Source organism: Gopherus evgoodei, chromosome 16 (assembly GCF_007399415.2).
Source record: "Gopherus evgoodei ecotype Sinaloan lineage chromosome 16, rGopEvg1_v1.p, whole genome shotgun sequence".
NCBI lineage: Eukaryota > Metazoa > Chordata > Testudines > Testudinidae > Gopherus > Gopherus evgoodei.
The window spans coordinates 9674485-9699614 of NC_044337.1; the positions used below are offsets into that span (position 1 = coordinate 9674485).

Genomic DNA, 25130 nt, shown 5'->3' on the forward strand with positions numbered 1-25130 from the left:
CCAGCTAAGAATTTGGCCCTGTAAGTGCATTTTCTATCTCAGCACTATGCTTTAGTAAGATTCTTTTAAAATGGATACAGGTAAGAATATGCAGGGAAAACACAGGCTAGGAAGTATTGTGGGGACTTTCATATGGCAGGAGAACTGCAGTCTTTATTTGTCTGCTTTTTTAAAATCATCTCAGCTTGCGCTGCTAAATGACCACTGCCATTACTGCACATGGACCTGGATAGGGAATGCATTACCACTTCCTTTGCCTGGCTTATTGTGATCCAAGCAACTGGGGACACAGATGAGTGTGGGAAGTCCTTAGTAATTACTCCTCTTTGATTTCTCACTGCAGACGAGCCTAGCAGATGTTACTTCCATGACGGTGATGGTGTATGTGAGGAGTTTGAGCAAATGACCAGCATCAAAGACTGTGGGGTTTATACCCCCAAAGGCTTCCTGGACCAGTGGGCTTCCAACGTGTCAGTCTCTCATCATAGTGACCAGGGGTGCCCAGGCTGGGTGGTCATTGGTCAGCCAGCAGCAACTCAGGTAAGGAAGACCCAAGCCCTTCACCTGCTATAAAGCTAAGTCCAACAATGCAAAACTTCCATCCACAGATCCACCCAGTTAACCTGCAGCTTGGATAAGGAACTCTACTGATGCTAGCTCTCTTCAGTATGAGTCTGCCAAGCAGCAATTTGCTCCAGATTCTGCCTCTAATGACCAGTAGGAATTGGCTCAAACTACTGGTCTCTCTGCTCCTGAACCCTGTCTAATAGTGCCCAATATCCGCTGCTTCAGAGGAAGAACTCTGCAAGAGGCAATTAGAAGATAACCTGCCCCCAGGGAAGGTTTCCTCCTAAAGCCCATTAGTTAAAGATACCTTATATACAAAGCCTGAAGATTTATATCCCTTCCAAAGTGTTTGTTTATTCATATCTATTGCTTGTAAGGCTGGATATTCCTGTTATCTGTATTGATATTGAATCCTTTCTGGAATCTCTTGGCTTTGATGCTGTCTTGTGGCAATGAGTTTCAAAGGCTAAGTGTGTGTTGTATGAAGGAATATTTTTTTCTAACAGTTTTGAATTTGTCACTTTTCAGTATCATTGAATGTCCCCCTCATTCGTGTATTCTGAGAAAGGGTGAACAGCGGGGATCGATCGACCTGCTCTGTACCACTCATTACTTTGTATACTTTTGTCATGAGTTGTCTCTTCTCTAAAGTAAACAGTCCCCTGGTAGAACTAGCCATGGTTATCTAGAAGGGGTCATGGGAGGGCAGTGTAGAGGGAAGTTCAATGTCAACATATACAGCAAAAGATTTTACTGTGAATTATACATTCTGAACGCATCCAAGAGGCCTGCAAGGGAGAACAATGGTATATGAACCACTTGGTCCAGTTTATATTGTACATGAATCCATAACCAGTTAGTGACAAAGTCCACTCCAAAAACACAAAGTGCCGTTAGTATTGGGTTAGTACCATGGCAGTGTCACCCTTACTAGCAGCCTAGGATTGCACATGGTTGCCTTGTGGTTACTTGTTTGGTATGTTCTTTTATTTTTGCTGTGCACGGGTGCCACTGCTCCTCCTCCCTCTCCGTTCTCTGTGCATTAGAACATTCCAAAATACAGGGTCTAATATGCTTCTGGCACTGCTTGGTGTGCATGTGCTCCAGGCGCTCTACCCCGGCTGAGGCACTATGGGACAGCAGATCTGTTTTCATAGTGTACTAATACAAATAGGGGTAGGCAGTGAAGTAGGTGACATATGGTCATGCTTTGAGAAAAAAAACCCTGCTGTGTAGCCACAAGTCAGGCACAGAATCACAGAATATCAGGGTTGGAAGGGACCTCAGGAGGTCATCTAGTCCAACCCCCTGCCCAAAGCAGGACCAATCCCCAGACAGGCATGTTTGTTGTACCCAGTTGAGACAAGGTAGTCACAGCCTCATTACAAAAATGTACATACAAGACACCATTGCATCACACAGGCTCACGAACATGTCTCCCCCTTGTGGCTGGCCACAGTGCCCATAAGAGCTGACACTCCCGGATAAAGGATATTCCTTTAGCTCGACAGGTAGGCCCTTGTACTTTTGGTGCTCAAGGGCCCAGGGTGTGTCCCCATTAACAACCATAGAGTCTGTATGTATGTGGCCCTGTCCCCATTGCACTAGTGCATTAAGTTAACCGACCTTCTGAAGTTAAAGACATATGGGTATGGAGCCATTGTTTTCCATATCACCGAGGCAGCGTCATAACTTGCAGAACAGCTCATTACATATCACTGTGGAACATTTAGACCAGGCAATAAGGAGTCCGGTGGCACCTTAAAGACTAACAGATTTATTTTGGCATAAGCTTTCGTGGGTTAAAAGCCCACTTCTTCAGATGCATCTGAAGATGCATCATACCCATGAAAGCTTATGCCGAAATAAATCAGTTAGTCTTTAAGGTGCCACCGGACTCCTCATTGTTTTCATGGATACAGACTTAACACGGCTACCCCTCTGATACTTAGACTAGGCAGTACGCCATCAGCATCTTAACAAGAAGCCCTGACAGGGTGAAAATTAACCTAAGACCTCCCTCTAATCACTGCATGTGACAATCAGTGAAGCGCTATGTCCTCCAGACCTGTTTTTTTTTTTCTACTGAGATTACTGGCGAAAGGGATGCCTTTCCCCATCAGAATATTATTCAGAGTTGAGTGTGTGTGTGTGTGTGTGTGTGTATTTTCAGTTATAGTTTTTCATGGTGTTGTAGTCTTTGGCTTGAAAATAAAGAGACATTTGTGCTGGCTTTTCCCATCTGAATCCCCTGAAATGAGTGTGGCACATGATAATACGCAGAATACATAAGCTCACTGTTTGCAAACTAATCATGCTTTCAGTAATTAAAATGGTGCTACCAAGGTGCTTTAAAAACATTTTAAGTACTTTCTTTTTAAAGTCACTTAGGGTGTTTTCCCCCCTCATCTTTGGATATTTGAAATTGTTTTCTCACCACAACTTTATTTCTGTCAGAGGTTGCTCACGAGCAGTAGGTTGCTCCCATTTGTTAGTTACTGTCATGTTATTCATAAGTCTTGGGCTCAGTGCCTTTACTTGATATTGTAGAGTGGCTTCTGAATATTGGCCTGCTCACATGTGTTAGCTATTCTGGGTTTGTTTACAAGCAATGGACTAAGCCCAGGTGCTTGGTACGGTAGCGTTGGTTGTTCATGAGAACTGTATTGCACACGTTTGTTTGTTATTCTAAGATTACCCATGAGTACTGGATTGTACTTGTTTTGTTATTGTAGGGTTAGTCGTGAGTACTCGATTGAGAAATGTTGAAATACTACGAAAAAAAGAGAAGCTACAATATCCAACCTGTTTTTGGATAGCCAATGTCCAAAATGCTTGTAAAGAATGACAATCTTGGCACAAAGGAGAGGCCAAATCTCTTCTCACCTTTTAAGTAGTCACACTTTCCACCGGGGCGAAAACAATAAACCAGACACTTCTACTTTCCTGGCAGCCACTTTTCAGAGCTGATTAAGGAATATTCTCAGAACTAATAGTGTCACATTTAAAGCCAATTTGGACCAGTCGAAACATTGCACAAATGCCAAGCTACTTGTACCTACGCAGTATTTTCTTGATTTCTAAGTTCTCATCCTCTGATGATTTCTAAGTTTCTCATCCTCTGATGCAGGGACAACCAGTTATCTGCTACTGATGGACAAGGAGTTTTTGGGCAAGCTCCACACTGTTGGACAACTCTTCAACTTACAAATCTTTCAGAAGGTTTTTAAGGATCTTCTCTTTTCCATAAATGGTTTGAGAATCAGTATCAGGACACATGCCTTGTGCATGTGGTGTTTCCTTGGAACTTCTCTTGTGCTCGAGATTACTGAGGTTGGTGTAATGCTTTACAGGACTTGGCTAGATCCTCAGCTACTCTAAGTCAGTGAAACACCACTAACATCAGTGGAACTAAGTCGAAGTACAGCAACTGAAGATAGGACCCCATGTCTGCATTAGCCCTGTTTCTTACAATTCCTTATTGCTGTCACTGTAGGTGATGCTCAAGTGGGAGTGCTGGCGTGGCCATTGGTTCTTTAACCACTGTGCCATAGAGACCTACTTTGAGAGGGCTAGAACGTTTTCCATATCGGAAGCCCATGAGAGCCCCCTGTTCCCATTTAGCTGGCACCTCGCCAGGTCCCTTTTAGAAATATGGGACTTCAGGATTAATGCGTCCCCCAACCCCCACACTAGTGACCTCTGCATTAGACAACACAGTGGTTAACACGTCGGCTTGCCCAGTGAAGTGCCCGTGAGTGAAGCTGCGCCAGTGGAGAGTTTTAAGGAAGGGAGCCTGCTGTGGACTAGACAGAGTGTGAATGGGAGGCCGCATTGCTTTCCATTGGGATTTGAGGAGGCCAGTTTGCTAGAAGGCTACGTATTGGGTCAGCGTTCTCATTGTGCAGGTGTTTCTCTTATTTTCCAACAGCACCATTGGCACTGGAAGAGGGGTTTGTTTGTTTGTTTGTTTGTTTGTTTGTTTGTTTGTTTGTTTGTTTGTTTGTTTTTAAAGCAGGTTGTATCAAACAGCACTCTTTTGTTTCAGAGTTGTTGTTTTGTTTTTGTTGCTGTTTTTAACAGCAAGCTTTCGGCACAGCTTTCCCTTTGCTATTATCCTTTACGGGAAGTCCACACAAACACTAACAGGCTGGTTTCAGGAAGGATTGTTTACCTTGGAGATCTTCTGAAGGGAAATCCACTGTTTTATGAGCAAAAAGCAGATGGAGCGCTCGCGTGTGTGGAGTGACCACAGGGGGGTTGGGAGGCCATTTCGCCTCACCTCTGGTTGGCATCTCTCCCACTTGTGGATGGCTAACTCTTTTGTGGTTTAATTCCCATTGAGCCGTTAAGTGGTTTTAATAAAGGAATAAAAAGAGAATCTTTGGATAGTTCACTCTTGCACTTCCAGCAAGCCCTGCTTGTTATTATCCCACTTATAGCAACATGGCGTGCAGGACCCAGAAGCTGATGTTTGCATTGGCGACCTACAGTGCCAGCCCCTAAATAGCTTAGCAGGCCTTGATTGCATTTCCTCCCAATTGTGCAGGAGCTGATTACAGAAAGTCACTGTGTAAATATGCAGCTTACGCTTGCTGCTGGTACCTGTGTTGTCCCCTGGATAGAAAGGAAGCAGGGCTCAGTTGGAACTAATTGAAAGGAGATTTTGTATTGAGTCTGCTGGACACAGAGACATCCTGTGGTTCTTTCTGGCTCTTAAGCTCCCAGACTGACTAATATACCCTGTGCTGCCTAGGGTCACCACACAGAGACTCCCATTGGAGTAAGAAGTCATGGAAGGGGACTGTTGTTCTGTTGTTACTTCTGTGCCCTCTCTCTCAGTTCTTATGCTTGCACACACCCATGCGCGTAAGCAATAAGCACATCACTCTACCTGCTGCAAAAGGCCTTACAGAACCGCTGACCTGCTGATGTTCCGTGCACTAGGAGAGAGAGAGCCTCCTGCACAAAGGAAATAGCACAGCAAAATGGGGACCTGTGAGGGGATGCGGGGGAGTAGAGCAAATACAGTAATGACATTGACAAGGATGAAGAATCCACCCCCAGGTTTCTGCCACATAGTTTTATTTCAACGAATAAATATAGCTCAGCAGAGAATTCCCCGAAGATCAGAAGATGCCAATAAATATAATAATCCTGGAGGGGGTTGGGGAAAAGAGGAAACCTGTCACTTCCTTTGAGGTGACATGCTTGACACAAGGGAAGGTGTCTGTCTCTTGGCTCTGTGAATGGCCCTGTCTGAACTTCCCCATTAGAAGCCACGTGTTCCTGCTCTTCAGCGGTGACATTTCGGGGCTTGGATTGAGAAACAATCCCCAGTTTTAATAAGATGATTTGCTTTGCAAATGTCTTGCTTATTGATAGCACATCCAGGCTTTGACCTGCTGGCCTCTTGTTTGACAGCAGAATCCCGCTAAGGGCACGTCTACATTGGAATAAAAGACCCACGGTACAGCCGTGGCTGGCCCAGGTCAGCTGACTCAGGCTCATGGGGCATGAGCTGCACGGCTAAAAATCTGTGTAGACGTTCGGGCTCAGGCTGAAGCCTGGACTCTGGGACTCTGCCCCATCACAGGCTCCCAAGGAGCCCGAACACCTATATGGCAATTTCACAGCCCAAGCCCAAGTCAGCTGACCTGGGACAGCCACTGGTGATTAATTGCTGTGCAGATATATCCTAAGAGGAACCATTAGTGGTGGAACCATGAGTGAGCAGAGGCCAGTTCTGGAAAATGATGAGCTAGGTCCTAGTTGCTTTCTGTTGCAAAAGGACTGTAGGTTTCTCTTTCAAGCCTATGCTCTGCTCATGTAGATAGATTTCTAGTAGTGATCCTCCTGAGTGCCTGAGTTTGGTTCAGATGAGTCCTCAAAATCAGAATGCTTATCCAGACCTTGGCCCAGAGTCTACTGACCAGTTAACTGGATCCCTGGCCTAAAGGCTGTTTTGTCTTATGCTGTCTACCAGTGGCTAGTCGAGCAGTTCAGATTGACTTAACGTAGCAGCATTGTGGCCACACTCTTTGTTTCACCAGCCATGCGCCTGCAGCAGAGCCAAGAAAGGTCTGATGCAGGAGCTACTACAGAGGCCATATGCCACCCAAGCTTCCGGCATGCCAAGGGAGTCCTCAATTGGCCACCAACAGCACGTTTGAGTCTGCCAAAGAGCTGGCCTCTTGCCACTGTGCTGAACTGGGTTGGAAATCTCAAAAGAATGGTCTTTCCCAGGAGATCTCTGGCACGTCCACTCCATGGCTTAATAGTGGCACTTAGCGCATCATCTGAAGATCTCAATCGCTTTACAAATATGAATTAATTTAGCCTCATCACAGCCCCACTCTGAGATGGGGGGTTTCAGATGGGGAAATTGAGGCATAGAGAGTGAAGTCACTTGTTTAAGGTCACCCAGCAGGTACACAGTAATAGAACCCAGGCATCCTGAGTGCTAGTTGGTATCCTGTCCACTGGGCCACACTGGCTAGGATTAGACTGTCCTGCTTCCCAGAACTAGAAAATTCAGAGGCCCTCATAAATGAAAGACGTAATCCTGGTATTTTCAAATCTTAAAGAAAGGTTGGTTCAAATTCGTGGGGGTCTGTTCTTAACACCTCTCTCTGGGAAAACGTGATTTTTCAGCTCTTTTGCTAATGGTGATAATTTTTTTTCATTGATCTGCTGCACTCCAACAAGTGCATTGCTGGCCCACCTCGTATTGTTATCTTCCGTCCCGTGTACCATGCTGGAGATGGGCCACCTGGGAGGCTGGAAGGATGTCCCTCAATAGCGACACCATCCCTCCTGTGCATAACTCAGATCGATGTTTTGAGGAAATCTACAGTTCAAAGTCAAATTGAATGAGAAGTAGGATTTCCATGTGAGCTGTCCGGCATGAAAAGGCTGTATTGTATAGAGAAGGTTGGAAAAGACAGTTAGCTTAATGGGCAACCAGGGATTAGATAGTAAAAAGAGTAGAATGCTAATCCCTTGACTGCATTCCCTGATAGAAGAATGGTCTCTCTCCCATCCACTTCCTTCAGCATTTATTTCATCCTTGCAGTAGTAAATGATCAGCCTGCATGGTGAATGTAGTAGCTTCAGGCCAGCAAACATAGTGAGATGTCAGAGGAGATTCCAAACTATTTCACCAAACACTGGAGGGATTTCCCCCCACCCTTTGGTTTTCAGAATAATTTTTCAAGAGCACATATGCAAGTCATCTAAAGGGAACAGAACAGTGAGGACCAGGGGCTGGTACACTGTGTTCCCTTCGTGTGCTGTTCAGAAAATAGATAAAAGAAACAAAGGATGATGCAGTGAGCAAAGCTACCATCAGGACTCGCAGAGAGGTTTGATCTGACCTTTTTCAGAAATGAAGTCAAACTGAAAGTCCTCAGGTACTGGAAACTGCTCCTGCCTGCCTAGGACCTGGAGGCATTTACCACTAGCAAAACACGATCAGGAGTCCATAACATTGTACTAAATCAAGGCCAGAACTTGAGGGAAGGTAGGTAGGTAGGTAGCTTTTCTCTAACAAAAAGCCTCATCTGCATTTTCAGGGATCCAGGACAGTACATCATTCTATCATCCTGGCTGTTATAAACACCGAGAACAGAAAACATGCCTGGTTGGCACCCCCATCTCATCAGTGAGATGGAAAGTGGGTACCTGGTACAGTCAGAGTGCTCGTTAGCGTAAACTCTTGTGAATGGGGACATCTCCCCTCCTTTACTCTTGCCACTCCACCTGCTGGTCTCGCCATCTGCGGCTGCTGTACCCCTGTGATTCACAGCACGTACTGCAGTAAACGTGGGGTAGCTCCCCTACACCCTATCTGGATTGTTTGTTTCAGGTCCCTCTCTGTTCCGAGCGGAACGATCATGCATAAATATATCACCACATTTGCATTGTTCATGCATGGAGGGATCACATCATTTCTCTTCCCACCTCCTCCTCAGCCCTCCTCTGATTCCCCACCGTGCAGCTTCACTGTAGTTTGCATAATTTCCCTTTGCAGCAGGAAACAAAACCTGCTTAAAGTGCTGCCAGTCAATCAAGCTAGGTTAAAAATAGGCTTGTAGATTAGTTTTGATTGAATTTAAAAATAATAATAAGAGGAAGAAGATGAAGAGGGGTGCAGGAGCAAAGCCAGCATGGTCTTTACTATGTCATTTGGTTTCATGTTATGCTCAAGAAAACATGTAAAATATGTAAACAGAGCTCTCCAAGATTGTAGTGTAGCTACAAAGCCACAGATACACAGACATGCAGGGTGCTATTCTTCAGCAGAACGGAATGCCATCCTCAAAACCACACGCTCATTTCTTTAAGCCTGAAAGTAAACTTTCTCATGCCAGCAGTGGAGAATTTGTTTTTCTTTTAAATGAAGGCTTGTCTGGGTTGCTTGTCCAGAGCATTGTAGGCCTTTAGGCCTACCTTGTCAGAAAGGGCCACCATCTCTGGGTATCGCTCAGTGTTTGGGTGTCCAACCTGAGGCACCTTAATGAGGCATGATTTTCAGGGGATGGGTGCTCACTCTTCCAGTGTCTGAAAGTCAAGCCACTTAAGGAGGTGTCAGGCACCCGAAATCACTCGCTGGATTTGAAAATGTGAGACCTTGGGGCCAGAGCTTCAGCTGGTATAAACGGCCTATTACCATTGGCCACTAGTTCCTCAACTCAGGGACCTAATATTGAGGAATCCAAAATTAGTGACCATGTTTGAAAATATTGACCTTAAGGCCTGATTTTCCCTGTTCCCTTTGAAGTCACTTCAGTAGGAGTGTTGGATGTTCAGCAGCTCCAAAAAGCAGGCTTCATTCTCCACTCAGATAAATGGGTGCAAAGCCCATTGGTATCAGTGGAAGCCATGCAATATATCTAATACCACAACTAGGCCCTCAGGGCCCAGCTTTCAATCATGGATGCCTAGGGGCCATACTGTGAACTTCTGACTCAGTGCTGGTGTTACTGCCGCAAGCAGTCCCACTGGCTATGTGTGTGAGTATGGGATGCTAGCACACATTTCTGCAGAGCATTTTGGTCTCCTTCCCAGCTGATTTCACTCGGATTGCTCTTGTGCATAACTGCTCACTAATGCGAGGAAGGGGTTCACAGCATGGCTCTCAGTTATAACGCTTTGCACTTTTAGAAGAGGTGACTTCACTATCACTTGTTAATGAAGCCTTACATCACTCCTTTGAGGCAGAGCAATAATGAGAAAATTAAGTCCCGGAGTAGAGGTGACATGTTCACGGTCATGCAGTGAGTCAGGAATTTTAAACGTACATGTCCTGATTCCCAGTGACATGCTTGAACTGTGGCCATAAAGAATGTATGCTTGTGAGCAAGCAGGTAATTACACTCACAAAGCTGGTGATCATCTACTTTCCATGCACCCATGTATATTTGTGCATACAGTGAGCTGACTGCACCTGCACATTTCTTATGAACTCAACTTGCAAATCAAGGGTTTAAAGATATGGCCTTTGTTTCCAATATATATGAAACTTGTGTGAAGCTTTAACTGTGCGTGTGTTTTAATGCAGGCCCTTGAAGTCAGTGATTTTTCCAGGTATTTAGGTGCTTAAAGAAACGCATGTTAGACACCTAACTCCTATTGAGTTTCATTGGGAGTTAGATGGCTAACCTGGTTTGGAGCTTTGAAAATCCCACTAGACACCTATCTGCATCTTCGGGCACTTTAATACCTTCAAAACCCAGCCTTCAGAATCAAGTAGCTTCCTCACTGATACAGACCTGCACTGTTCCCTACCATAAACTTTTGGAGAAGACCAGTATTGGAATATGGAGTTTCTGTTCTATCCCTGGTAGTGATTTCTGAGAAAGGCTGAGCCTGCAACACCTGTGAGCACTCCTACTCGATCTTCTGAAGGGACTACACCTTGGAATGACTACTGGAGTAGCTGTGAGCTCTCTCTCACAGACATCGCTCCCACTTTATTCCCTATTGCAACTAATGTTGGGAAAGACAGGGACTGAAGTAGCTGTGAATTCCCTCACTATTCTGGGAAGTTCTAGGGGGAAGTTCTCCAAACAGTCTTCTGGTTTCATTAATCAAAGTTTGAAGCTCATCAGAGCAACCAGAGCTGTTCTGCAGTCTGATAAAAGTGACGTGCTTGCCCAGACACCTGCAGCAAAATCACACTTGGATGCAGATGTGAACAGTTGCATGCCAAAGGAAGCAACTGGCTGCTGCTCTGGGAAGGGTCTCTTTGGATGGTCCAACTCATTTAGGGGAACTCATTTATGTGGCGGCAGTTTTGTTAGTCAGCATTTTCAGTCTGACCGCCAAAGAAGCCCTAGGAAGCGTGTGTGCTCATTCTGGTTTACACCCCACAAGCCATCCTTTCGGATGTTAAGAAAAACAAGCTGCAAGACCATTTAATTTCAATTTGTGCCTGCTGACGTATGGCTGGATAGTCAAGATGAGGCCAAAGTACTTTGCTTGTTGAAGTACAATTGTATTACACACACACACACACACACACTCTCTCTCTCTCTCACACACACACACACCCCACTGCTGCCAGCCAGAGTATCTCTTCTCTATGTATTTTCTCCCTGGATGTTGTAGCCAATTGAAGTCTGGTGACAGGTCAGAGAAAATTTGTTCCTCTTTCCTGATACCCTTTAAAGTTTGAGGCATATTTAAGTTCTCACATACCCAGAGAAGGCAACTCCTTTCCTGCTTGAGTATCACAGAGAGTTGTGCAGTTTAGAGAAAGAGAAGGAGACAGAAAGAGGGAGAGGGAGGTTGGTGCCCTCACTTATTCCTGCCTGTGGACGCGCTGTGTGTTGGGGGTTATATGTCGTTTATATAATACATTGTCTTGGTAAATAACCCTACCCACCGCTGAAAAAACATGATTCTAACTCTGAAAATAAAAGGCTGGAAACTCATCATTTTCAGCACATGAAAAGGTTTTATTCTTTCAACATGCAGATGTTTTTAAGTGAAAAATCACTCCTTTGACCTTCCCTGAATGGGACCGTGTGGTCAGAGCTGATATTTACTGCAGCACCACTGTTGGTTGCACCCACAGGCTAAGCTTAGCCAGAAAACTTCAGAGAACTTGTGGAGTGCCTTTGCTGTGTCATTGTTACCCTCACACTGCCGTTGATGGGTCTGTGGGTCTGTGCACTTGAGCTATTAAGGGGAAGAGATTGATGGCCAGATTACCATTTAGAGCCCAGAGCTGCCGCCCTTGAAGCCAATGGGAGTTCTGTTTGACTAAGCATTGCAGAATTGGGCCCTGCACTTTCACTTCACTAGTGTAAAAATGCACCTTAATTTTGGTTTTGTTTGAAATTTTGCTCAGCCTTTGAGTGGGTTCAAGTGTCTTTGTTGCCCAAGTATCTTCTTAATCAGTATGTTCTTATTATGGGCAATAATCATACTGGAGATCCTTTTGGATTCATTGTTGTTGCTGCCTGGCTTTCTACAGCTGGATGCGTATTTTATCCATCCAAGTCAATCTTTGCTACCACTTTGTGTGGGGATAGGGAGGGAAAGCTGTCGGGTAGGTGTTAACAGGCCTGAATCTGCTCAAATGTGCACGAGCGCCTCACCAGCGTCCCTCCATCGAATCAGGACCATTGAGATCATTTTTTGCCCTTCTGTCTGCCTAAATTCATGCCACTTTTCTCTGTTATTGGCAACTTGACTTTGTAATGGGACTTGGTGCCAAATTGGTTCCTCTTTAAAAGACTCTTTGCTCTGCCCAGTGGTCGTAAAAGCCTGTTGAATGAGATTGTTTGGCTTTACAATGACACTAATACCACAACCCCCGCGAGCTATTACACAAGCGTTTTGCTATAGGCCGTGCTAGCTCGTCCAATTTTGAGACATTTAAATTGGGAACCCGACAGTGCCAGCAGTAATGTTCTGGCTAGAGTCTTTTGTTTACCATTGCCTCCTCATGGACAGGGTATAAAATCTGCTCAAGCACATGGCAATCTGTAATGACTTCACACTTTTGTTAGTGGTGGTGTGAAAGGTGGATGCAAGAGATACTGCTGCTGAGAGTTAGCTGAGAATTTATTTTAGTTTTAATGGGAGTGACCTGAGGTTTTTGAAGCTAAAGGTGCAGAGGTCCTACTTTGAGCTGTACCCTACATGCTTCATGGCCTTTTTATGTATATAGCTGGCATTTGTAATCTGTTTAGACATTTGAACCAATGCCCTTTCTTAGTGGAAAACAGCCATTATTTACACTCTGGTTACAAGAGCTGCCACACTAGAACAGTCCCTGAAAGAGCTAGCATAGGTGATGCAACTGTTTCAATGAAACAGCTTTATTCCAAAGTACTCTGTTAAATAAACAGTAACCTTGTGATATATCTAAACAGGAACACATGGCAAAATTGTGTTACGCAGGACACCCCCATGCTTCAGATGAGTTCAGATGTTCTGTTGCTTTGCACTTTGTGCCATCATGTACTTACACCTACACTCACTTTGCACTTGTGTAAACGATTGTATAAGGTTCAGGGTACTAGTGCATCACACTTGGGTGCCTGTAGTTACCCAAAACATTCTGGCATGTAGTGTAACTGCATTTATTAAACAAGGTTATTGCCATTTTAATTTTTGTTAGTGACTGAGTAGGTCTGAATGAAATGTTTGCAATGAATCTCTGATGCATGCAAAATCACCTGGTTTGGGGTTTTATTATAAATTCAGAACTCAAAGCAGCTTTGCCAAAAGGTTCAGCAAAGATCAGTCACCTCTTGTGAACACTTGGGTATGGATCCAGAGCAATTTGGGCCCAGTTCCGAGCCAATCTGGACTAAGTTATGGCTTTGTATTGATACCAGATGAAGGTCATGGTTTCATGTGATTTTGATTTGAAATTCATTTGGTTTTAAATGAATTTGCTTTGAGTTGGGGGTACATTAGAACCAGAAAGACAAAGCAAAGCTCAGGATGTGAAGCCCCAAATGGATTAAAAAAACAAACTCAATGTTCACACAAATCTTTTGGAAGTGAAATAACCACATTTTGCATAAGGCCGTAATTAATAAGGCCTTGAGTCGTGTAGTAATTTCAGATACTCTTACAGCCTGGGCCAGATCCTCAGTGGATATAAATCAATATAGCTCCAGTGGACCTCTGTGAAGCTACACCACTTTATACCAATGGAGGATCTGCTGATTAGATACTTCTTTTTCATAATCTCTGTTTATATACAGCACACTTCATAATGTCATTTTCCCATAAGAACAAATACTATGGTGTTTGTTGCTGTTAACATAAAGGGCATCTATCCACATCTCAGTTACATTAGTACAAATCAGCAGTAACTTCACTGAAGCCAATGCAGTAACACCACTTTAAAAGCAATGCAAGAGAGACCAGTAACTGTGTTTCAACATGTATAAAGATCACATTTCAATGAACCAAAAAACAAAACACCTCCATGGAAAATTGGGATTCATCACTAGGAAAACTGCTGGAATATGGATCAAAGGTGCAATGAGCCAAGACAGCATCGAGACTATGTATTGACAGACCAATAGCACAGTAACTTTCAAGCCACAGATGCCATCGACTGTACCAGATTCAAGGGCAAACTATTCGTGTTGGGAGCTGGCTCAGCAGCCTGGTGCTAGGACTTTGTACTGCTGTGCAGGAGACATAGGTTTGATTCCCAGCCCTAGAGCCAAATTCAGCTCTTAGTTACATTGGTGAAATTGACAGATGAAATTTCATCTGGCTCCTGAGCCAAGAGAATCTGGGAGTAATATAGAATCAGTGTGTTCACCCAGAGGGTGGAATAGCCTCCAGCAAATTAAGCAGACTGTTGAGGAACTGCACACAATTCTTTGGCATGAAGGACAGTGGCCATGCCGTGGGTTTTTCTCACTTTGCCCCAGCTCTGTGAAAACGCGGGGGAACGTACAAGAGAAAAAGGCAAGGGCCAGCACAGATTTGTAATGGATTGAAGAGTCTGAAAACAACCCTCAATCTTCAGCTGGAGGTTTACAAGCAAACTAGAACTGAGCCTTTGCTGAATTTCTAAGAGATTCACATAAATTTTGCCTCGGTACTACTTAGTTCCGAACAGGACAAAAACGAAAGGGTCTCCATACCAGGAGAAAGGCTGTTCTTTGGGTATTTCTGGCCTGGAATTAAAATTAAATTGCTGGATCCCTCATGAGTAAGCCTGTTCCTGTGAGATTTCCATCCCAGCTTTGCAGACTCCTGAGGTTTGGATAGTTCAGATAAACTGCCAGATTATTGGGTGTTTGTTTGAACCCAAACTCTGACCTTTTTAATGGTTCACTCATCACTAGTATAGACAGTTTCACCTTCCTGTAACCCCAAGTCCCGTTTCCTAGCTTAAATGAGAAGCAGACAGCAGCAGTTTGGAGCCTTTAGTACAGACTGGACCCACTGTGCAGTACTAGGGAAATTGTGTCATGTATATGTGGCAGCCATCCTGGCTTTCATATTAGGGAATAAGCAGGCAGGAGCCTTTCTGAAACTGTCTGCTGCATCTGTATGTAGCTTTATTGGATGAAATTAATCTTAGGTCAGTAAAAAGCCATATGTACTTGATACTATGTCCTCTTGGTGACTGCAGAGGGCAAACCCCCCATTCTAACACCAAAGGGTTAAAGATTTCATTTTGAAGGGATACGCTAAGATGTTTTTTAAGTCTGCATTTGAGATTCTTTGGCACTGCTTTTCCAAAGCTGGCCTGCAGACAAATTTGCTGGGGTGAATGTAAAGAACGTTCTGCAGTGAGGCCAGCTAGAAACTTTAGAAATGAGCTGTTTTTATTATTATTATTATTATTTATTGTATTTTATTTATTTATTTGAGTTAATTTTTTCACTATCTCCCTAAGGAACTGAATGCATCCAGTTTGTCCTCTAGCAGGTCATATGTTGATCAAAAAGGTTTTCCTACCCTTTGTAATTATTATAGCTGCTCAGCACTGGGTAAACCAAACCTCTGAGGCTATGTCTGCAGAGCAAAGAAAAAACCATGGCTGGCCCATGCCAACCAACTCAGGCTTGCAGAGCTTGTCTGCTGCACTGTTTCACTGCTGTGTAGACTTCCAGGCTCAGGCTCGAGCCCAAACTCTGGGAGCCTTTCACCTTGAAGAGTTGCAAAGCCCAGGCTCCAGTCTAAGCCCAGACATCTACACAGTGGTGAAACCGCTCTGCATCCCAAGTCCTGCAAGCCTGAGTCGGCTGGCCCGGGCCAACCACAGATGTCTAGTTGCTGTGTAGACATACTCTAAGTTACCAGCAGCATGCCAGGTGTACCACGACTCGGAGGCAAGTGTTGAAGGCGCTTCAGCTGTTAGGCCTTCTAGTCACTAACTCTTGTGGGTCCCAGCAGTCACTAAGGATAAGTCCACACTGCAGTTAAAAGTATGCAGTGCACTCTGGGTTTCTCTTCCCTGCAGCTCCTGGCTGGCCATGTTGTTGCTGCTTCCAGGTCACTTGACCTTCTTGCTGGTTCAGGATCTTTTCATGAAGTGTCTGCCCCTCCTCCTCCCTGGCCCACCGTAGTTTCCTGCTTAGCAGATCCATCACACCTTTTACAGTTCCTGTGCAGGACTTTGTGTCCCAGCACAAATATACCTGTCACAGTGAATTGTAACAGTAGAACTCATTGGGGCTTGCTCTTTTGCAAACAGTACTGTGTTTGGCATGTTTTATCGCAAAGGATCCCAAAGCAATTTTATTGCTGTAATCCTACAAACAGGAATTGCTTTGACCAGTGCTGAAAAGGACACACCCCCACCCCACCCCACCCCACCCCTGGGCTACAGCAGGAATCAGTGGGCCCTTAACAGCACACCACAACACCACATATCAGCATAGCATCCATAAACATTACATCCACTTTAAACTGTCTCACTGGATGAGACCTGGTGCAGCTCTGGTGACCTGCAGCAAGGCTTGGTTTGGAGGAAGTGAGAACAGACCAGATCATACACTATGGAATTGTCTGTGCAGTGGAGATTTGCCCACTTACAGCCATCTGAGGCCACCTACCTGGGTAGCTGCACTGGCTCAAACTCCTGATATAGATAGGCAGAGCTGCTACTAATTGCAGATTTTTCCTTATGTCCGTTTCAAGTAGGGCTGAGTCCCATCAGTGCAAATAGGAACTTTGTTGACTGCACTTGAGGGTTGCTTTGGTGCAGCTACACAAGTGGCTGGAATCCCCAGTGTGTATAAAGTCTGTGGCGGTCTGGAGGGGAATGGCTGGGCTGAATGGTACATGACCCATACATGCTTACTTGCAGAGGCAGATCCTTCATGTGTCTATGTACTTACACAGGCCTCATCATGGTAGGATCTGTGTGCATCACTGTCTTTCATGGATTTTATACTCCCAGAAATCCTGTGAGACAGAGAATTGTTCCCTCATTTGTAGGTTAAAAGTATTGGGCTTCTAGTAATAAGGGTCTGAAGCTAGAGCACTTTAGTGCTGTGGACCATCACATACTCTGGCACGGATGCTTGAAAGGGAAACACGTGGCAGCTCCTAGCAAGTAATTTATGTAGGTACTTTGCAGTTGCTTTGTGGCAATCAGTAATTGGCTAGAACTGAAAAAATGACACATTCACCATGCATTAGAAGGAATATTGAAATGGTAAAATCTGTCAGCCAATGGGACACTTAATCTAATCAGCAAAAAGAACGAAGAGTACTTGTGGCACCTTAGAGACTAACAAATTCATTTGAGCATAAGCTTTCATGAGTACTCCTTGTTCTTTTTGCTGATACAGACTAACACGGCTACTTAATCTAATCAGGTTCTTATGGCACAACCCTTAAGGAACTTGACCATACTAGGGAAATTTGCTATCAATTGCTAACTCCAGCATTCACAATGGTACAACTCCTGCAGCCATTCTTAACACCATCTGGATTAGACTTGCTCAGACCCCTGTCAATCACAGCTTTCCCCTTGCTCTTCATCCACCCACCCTACCCCCTGCAATGTTTTGAATTGTTTGCATAAGTAGTGACGGGTCAGCCTCAGAAGGTTGGGATGCTTATCTGAACCTTTTTCAAACTAGCCAAATCTACTGAGTCTGCAAAATCGAAGTAGAAATCTCCTAGGTGCAGGCTTTCTTGTGAGATGTTAAGGATTCTTCTTATGTTCCCAGATAGAACCAGAAAGAGCTACAGTTCACAAAAAGTGAAAACTAGCTATTTAAAAGTTATCAGAGTTTTTCTGATCCTCAACAATGGTTTGTTTTGGGTTTTGTTCAAATTTTTGGTGAAGGTCTGGGCCTGTTTTTAATATTGGTTCTCACACATCTTTTAAGTGGCATTTAAAATGAGCCAAACCCCAGCTCTCCTGTTTCTCTCAACCAGCTTTTTGTGCTGATAGAGTTAGTAGAGAAACAAGAATAAGAACAAAACAATATAAAAGCAGCGAGATCTTTGTTCATGTCAAAGAGTTCTATGACCATTTAAATTGCAGATGTGGGTAAGATACATTTCCTAACTGGATAGGTATTAAAATAAAACCCATGCTCCTAACAAGAGAGAGGCTGCTGAAAATGCAAGAAAGGAGAATTGCGAAATGATACATGTTGAATTGTTGGACTGGGTTTCAAATGCCAAAGATAGTTTATGTAAAGTCTTGCACTGTTGTAAAATGTAACACTATCCACTGGCTAGCCTCAATGAAGCTTGGCCCCAGTTGTTTAAAAAAAAAACAAAACTAAAAATCTTCTTCCAGCCCATTAAAGCTGATTTATATTTTGTGCATAGATTCCTCTGCACTGGGCCTTTAGGGATTCAAATTATAGAAGCCATTACCTCACTTTTGGCCAATCCGATTGCTCTGTTCCCAAGCATTCCAAGCACTCTCAGCATTTGCCTGCCGAGACCGGGAACGGAGTTCGGTGCACAATTACTGAATGGACATTGTATTTTTCACTATCAAAATAGCTCTTGTAATAGGCTCAGTTCCCATTTTAGAAACAACAGTGGCGTAGTTTCAGGGAATGGGCTATTCGCAATCTATTGTCTTTGGAGTTCTCAGCTGAGGCCCCAATTTTGCAGTAAAACCCACTACTGCACCCAACGGATCAGAGTTCTGCCCAGTGCAGGCCTCTGCACTTGTGGTCCCAGTTGCAGAGTCAGGGCCTTAGAAACTCTCTTTGGTATGTTTCTGGGAGTGTGATCAAGTGGTTAACACAAGTGATTGGCCTCCAGGTTTGGATTCTTGTCTTTGCTACCAACTTGTGTGACCATGAGGAAAACACTTCACCGCTCTGTGCCTTGTGTTCTCCAGATAATGATGTTACTGAGTTTGCAGAGGGGCACCAGTCAAGGGCGTTGAGATCCTTGAATTGAAGGCATCCTACATATGCAGTTGTGGTTTTAATGTTCAAAGTGCTGCAGCTTTGCTGTTCTTCCACTCCGTTTTCTCCAGAGGCAGCACTATGGGGGCTAATAATTCACAGCCACATATATACACTTAAAAAACAATCTCACTTAGCTATGATGTTGCAAGAGAAAATCCATGTCATTTCCTGAAGATTATTTTTCATGTCTTCCATACTGACTGTGCTCTGGGTTTCTTATGCACTTAAATCCCTGTACCCTTCCAATCCCTTTTCACCCATCCCCTGATTTCAGATAGGCCACATTTGAGCAGAATGGAGAGGTTTGCAGAGAATCCCATCACATTTTCACCTCTGCCTCACTGTGGGTGCTATGGGATGAATTGTAGAGGGGAGAAGAAGGTGATTTTGATTAAAGAAACTAACAAGATCACAATTTTCTTATCAGGGCCCATTTGGGGTTGGGTTGTGGAGGCAATGCGTTCCTGATTGCATGTATTTTCAATTTCACATGGTTATCTGTAGCCATCCTGAAGAGAGAGCCAGCTAGTAACAGTTAGTAACAGCAGGTTTTAAATAGAAAGACACAGTGTGTAGATAGTGCTGGCTGCATCCACAATACCCTATGTGTTTATGTATCTAAGAGGCAATGTAGGTGAAGTAAGATCTTTTATTGACCCAACTTCTTTACAAGCTTTCGAACTACACAGTCTTTTCCAGGTGCAGGGAAGGAGTGCTTCAAAAGCTCGAAAGCTGGTACCTCCACTAACAGAAGATGATCTAATGAAAGATATTACCTCACCTACCCTGTCTCTCATATCCTGGGACTACTGTGGCTACAGACAGCACTGGCAAATATCTCTCCATCCAGCTATTATTTTAGTACTTTGACTTCAATGGGAACAAAGTGGGACTGGGCACTTTTGAAAACTCCACCCTTAACCAATTACTCATAAAAGGAGACTTTCTCTTGGCAAACAGAGTGCCACAATGAGTCGGGTGCTCCTGTTCATGGTGTCATTGTGGAATAATCCAATGGTGTGTATGACCTAAAAATAATGATATCTAATAACCTAATGGTATTAAAAGTAGCATTTTCAGTTCTTACGGACACCAGCACTTCTTTTGACAGTTGTATCCATTTCATGCTTGAATCTGAATCCATTTTGACATTTCCCTGTGTCGGTCAGGTGTGCCGAACCAAGGTGATGGACCTGAGTGATGTGGTGTCTGAATATGCCTGGTATCCCTGCACAGCCAACTTACCGTATTCCCATATGACTCAGACCATTTTCTGGCTAAAGGTAAGAGATACACACATACCAGTGCCGCTGCTTTCCTTTTTTTTGACTTACCTTTTCTGCAAAATTAAAAAACAAAAAGTTTTGAGCGTAGACAAAAGAGGACTTTTGTGTGATTTGTGACAAGAATTGCTACTGAAAAGTGATGCTTTTGTTGTATCTTAAAAAAATAAAAAAACCATGAACCATTCCAGTTCTGCACCTGATTCTCTATGCTTTTTTCTTCTCTCCCAGGCATATTTTTCTCAGCCCATGGTAGCTGCTGCTATCATTGTCCACTTGGTCACCGATGGAACACACTATCTGGATCAGAAGCAGGAAGCGATCACTGTTCAACTGTTTGACACCAAGAAGCAAAACCATGATCTTGGTAAGATGGTTTTGCAATGAGCTTTGCCTTTCTTCTTCCATAGGTTTCCTCTGTTTGCTCCATCCCAACTCAGAGTAAAGCCAGTACCTCTGTTCAGCTTTCCCACCAGCAGATTGGTGTTGCTGGAGTAGAGAACCAGCAGGAAGACGTACCCACTTCAAGCTCCAAGAGCTGGGGTTTATTGCAAGTCTGTGCTGCTAGTCAGGTATTGTCATGCCCACTGAGGCTACTCAGGCTACCGATCGCTGTGGGCGAGATTTTCGGAAGTGCTCAGCAACACTATAAGCACCAAAATAAGGGCCACATATTCAAAAGTGCTCATCATCCAGCAGCTCCCACGGGGACTATATGGGCAGGTTTTTAAAAGAGCTTAGCAGGTCGGGTGCTGAGTTCTTCAGCCTCTTCCTGTCATCCCTGTAGCCTTTGCAGATGTCTTCTGTTGAGGCTGCAGCCCCCCAAACCCGAAGAAGCGTGTGTGTGTGTGTGTGTGTGTGGCGGGGAGGAGGAGGAGCATTTGAAGGCATTCTGATGGCTGGAGTGTGGAGGGATTATTATTGTTTTCAGACACTCTCCTAAATCATTCCCCCTTTCTTGGATTTTCTCACCCTTTTCTGTCTGTGGAGAGGAGGAGGAAGGAGACCAGGGCAGGAGAAAGGATATTTGACAGGTTTCCCACTCAAAATTAACTGGATATGAATCAAAAGCAAGTCTCTAGGGAGTTCACTCACAGAGGAGTAAACAGGAATTTCGGTGGGTGACTCCTGTTTAGCACTGAATGAAATGTACCCAGATAAACCCAGCGCATTGCTGTATCTGACCAGGTTTCTAAAGCGACAGTCCCCGAGTATGCAGCACACCGTGAGTCAGCAGCATCCTTCTCCTGTCATAGCAGAGTGTCTTGTAGTCGTCTTCTAGTTGCCTCCTTAAATATAAAGGAGAGAGAGCTGACCATGGTCACTAACAGATAACATACAACTATACGGAGAGACAGGCAAACCTAGAGGGCGGGAGAGAGAGAAAGGAGAAGCAGGGATCAAGGGCAAAGTTTTGAAATCTTGCGAGAAGTTGCAACATGAGTTTGGCACGCTCCAAACTGATGCCTGCAAACCTTCACAGTCAAGGGACTCTCTTCATCATGGACAGGCCCTTTGGACTACCCCAGGCTAGGTTGTTTTTTGTAGCTGAATGAAAGGGAGAAATATATAGGACTTAGTTTAGCAGTTCTTACTTGGCCAAAACTACCATTTACTTCAGCGGCTGTTTTACTGTCTGCAGGATCAGGTCCCTTCTGTGCCTTTGTGCTGTGTGTTATTAAATGCATAAAGACAGACTAGCTACCTAAATTGAAAGGAACCTAGAGGAATTGTCTGGGGGAAGTTCTGTATCATATGTTAAACAGGAGGTGAGACTAGATCAGGGGTTGGTAACCTTTCAGAAGTGCTGTGCTGAGTCTTCATTTATTCACTCTAATTTAAGGTTTCGCATGCCAGTAATACATTTTAACGTTAATGGAAAGGTCTCTTTCTATAAGTCTATAATACATCACTAAACGATTGTTGTATGTAAAGTAAATAAGGTTTTTAAAATGTTTAAGAAGCTTCATTCAAAATGCAGAGCCCCCCAGACTGGTGGCCAGGACCAGGGCAGTGTGGGTGCCACTGAAAATCAGCTCGCGTGCCGCCTTCGGTATGCATGCCGCACGTTGCCTACTCCTGGACTAGATGGTCACAATTGCCCCTTCTGGCCTTTACAGACAGAGAGCCTGAGGTAGAAGAGGCAGAAAGAGACAACAGATTTTGCTACATTTATTAGAACATGTTTTTATTGTGTCATCCGGGCTTTGTAAAAAATGAGGTCAGGGATCCATTGTTCCTTGCCTAGCAGAGAATGCGATGAGGATTGCATTTTTACCAAGCAAGACAGCATGTGAAAAATATAAGTCATGCAACCACATAGATTAGACAGCCATTCAGATAGATCTCGCCCATGTAGGTCTTCCCAGTATGCCCCAGTCCTGTCTTGGATGGGCTCTGTCTAGGGAAGAAAGAGAGAGTTCAGTGTCCATGACCCATGCTCCCTTGTTGGGAATTAAAGTACCAATTAGTAGTGCCAGTTGTGGTGATCTGTTTTGTCACAGACACCTGACTGCTAGGAATTGAACCAAAATGAATAAACAACACGACAGTAAGGACTTTGGGGCTTTCCATCAAAGATAGCAGAAACGTCCAAGGGATTTGGAATCCTGGGATTCCAGTAGAGCACAATTTACGAATTAACTGCACCTGTTTCTAAGTGGAAAACGTGCATCATTCCTCAGGGAGCTCATCTCAAAAGACTTCTGGAGACAAGCAGACAGAGGGGTTATTTCAGGGTTAGATAGAAACCAAAGGAGAAGAGAAGACTTTTATTTATTATTATTATTATTATTGTTGTTTATTATTGCTGGAAGAAGGACGAGGCGATCAACACATAAAAGAGGGCAGTTTAAAAGAGAGAAGTTTAAAGAGAATGATCAAGAAGCCTGTCTTAATTAACCAGAAATCACTTTCTAAGAAAAAAAATCTCCCCACCCCTGCTTGAATCAAGAAACCTGAATGGGGTGGGGGGAATCTCTGAGCCAATTAGATGCACAAATAGAATTTATTCTCAAATTTGTAAGTGTATCGGTGCAGTCAAAGGCACTGGGCCAAATCCATCACTGGTGGAACTCCAGGGAGGTGAATGGTGCTGGGGACAAATTCATCCTTTATGCAGCTCTGAAGTCAATGGAGCAAGGGCCAAACATTCATCGCTGGTGCAACAAATTGGAGTGAATGGAGTTGCAGCCCAATTGACTCCTGGGGTGACTCAAATGAAATCAGTAGGGTTACTGCAAGAATTAATTTGGCCCATTAAGTTCAGCCTGTCTGTACTATGGCCTGATCCCAGGAGGTGCTGAGCAACTCCTGAGTGCTACTGAGTGGCCTCCTCTCCTACTGAAGTTAATGGGATGAGAGAGCTGCTCAGCATCTCTGAGGATGGTGCATAGTACCTCTCTGAAGCGGACAGACTTCATGCATCTTTGGCTTATTTTCACCTCAAGGTCACCTTTAATGCCTCATTTTCTCCCTCCACACACCTGTATCTCTCCCCTGGCTCATCAACACAGTATTGCCCTGTTCGGGAAAAGCAAGCCGCTACTCTGTTTAAAAAAAAAATCAAATGACCAAATAAACAAACTGGTGTATGTCCTGCATCCAGTGGGGAATTGCACACAGCTGCAAAGAAACCACTGGTAAACTGCCCATTTTGTACAAAGCTACCCATTCTGTTTGTGCAGTTACATGTTTCAGTGCATAGCACAAAGAGTCTAACCGTTTGCTTGCTTATGCTGCTTTAATAGTAGTGCAACTCCACTGCCTTTAATACAGTTGCTCCTGCTTTAATAGGGTTCTATCGAAGTGGAGTAGGATTCAATAGAAATTATTCCAAACCTACAGAAATGACTGGAGAGAATGGAAACTTTTCTGCGGGTTATTTGGACCATCTTATCTGATTCTATAGGAAGGAGACTTCTCTGTTAAATTTTAAGGGATGGTTCCCAAAACTTCCTGTATTGTAACTATTAAAGTCTGTAGAGCTTTCACATAATGGCTGAATGCTTCTGAAGTGCTGATGGCATGTGGTGTAATTGTGCAAAGTACTGACCCCCACCCCCCATCTTCCCCGGCCTTGTGTCTTCTGACAGGTGTCCACGTTCTGAGCTGCAGGAACAATCCCCTGATTATCCCTGTGATCCATGACCTCAGTCACCCCTTCTACCACACCCAGGCTGTCCTCATTAGCTTCAGCTCCCCGTATGTGGCCATCTCTGGGGTGGCCCTCCGTTCCTTCCACAACTTCGACCCCATCACCATCAGCAGCTGTCAAAGAGGACAGACCTACAGCCCGGCAGAGCAGAGGTGAGCCTGTCAGCATGCTGCCTCCTCCCTAGCCACCCACCGACTCAGCTCCAGTGGGTCTGATCAAGAGGTTAAAAGGAGATAGGAGGGGCAAGGCCCATGAACTCTGCTGACCCTTTTGTGTTGTTGGTAAAAACAGCAGTGTTCTCATTGACCAGGATGGATGGGACATTTAACCCACACGGGACACTGTTAGTAAATTATTTCCTCCTCCTTTTTCTCCCCTCCCCTGTTATGAGATGGAATTGTGGCCAGCTGGCTCTATACGCATTCTGCAATAAGGAGTCGATTTAGCCACTCAGAAGTATAGTCCTTGATCTAAACTGCATTAGCATTCCTAGGGCTGCACTTCCATGGTGAATGAAGGGATTCCTGTGCCTTCATTAGGCCTGAGTCTGAAAGCACCTCATGGTAGGTGCTTAGTACCTACCATTTTTACTGGTTCTGTGGCTCTTCCCCATGGTCTGGAAAGCTTTTGGGGACCCTGCAGGATGAAAGGCCCTATAATAAGTTGATTGTTGTTATCAATACATATCAATAGGTCACCACCAATCCCTCCCAGTCTCTGCTTTGCAGCATCATG

General features: G+C 44.3%; 1 protein-coding gene across 1 annotated transcript in view; it reads left to right on the forward strand.

The window, feature by feature from the left end:
• The window catches only part of PAPPA (pappalysin 1), a 217566-nt gene that overhangs the window by 121104 nt on the left and 71332 nt on the right, over positions 1-25130 (forward strand). The window contains exons 10-13 of the mRNA XM_030535942.1: positions 344-540; positions 20126-20239; positions 20471-20606; positions 24334-24547. Of these exons, the coding sequence (XP_030391802.1) occupies positions 344-540; positions 20126-20239; positions 20471-20606; positions 24334-24547 (661 nt within the window). The remainder of the gene's footprint in view (positions 1-343; positions 541-20125; positions 20240-20470; positions 20607-24333; positions 24548-25130) is intronic.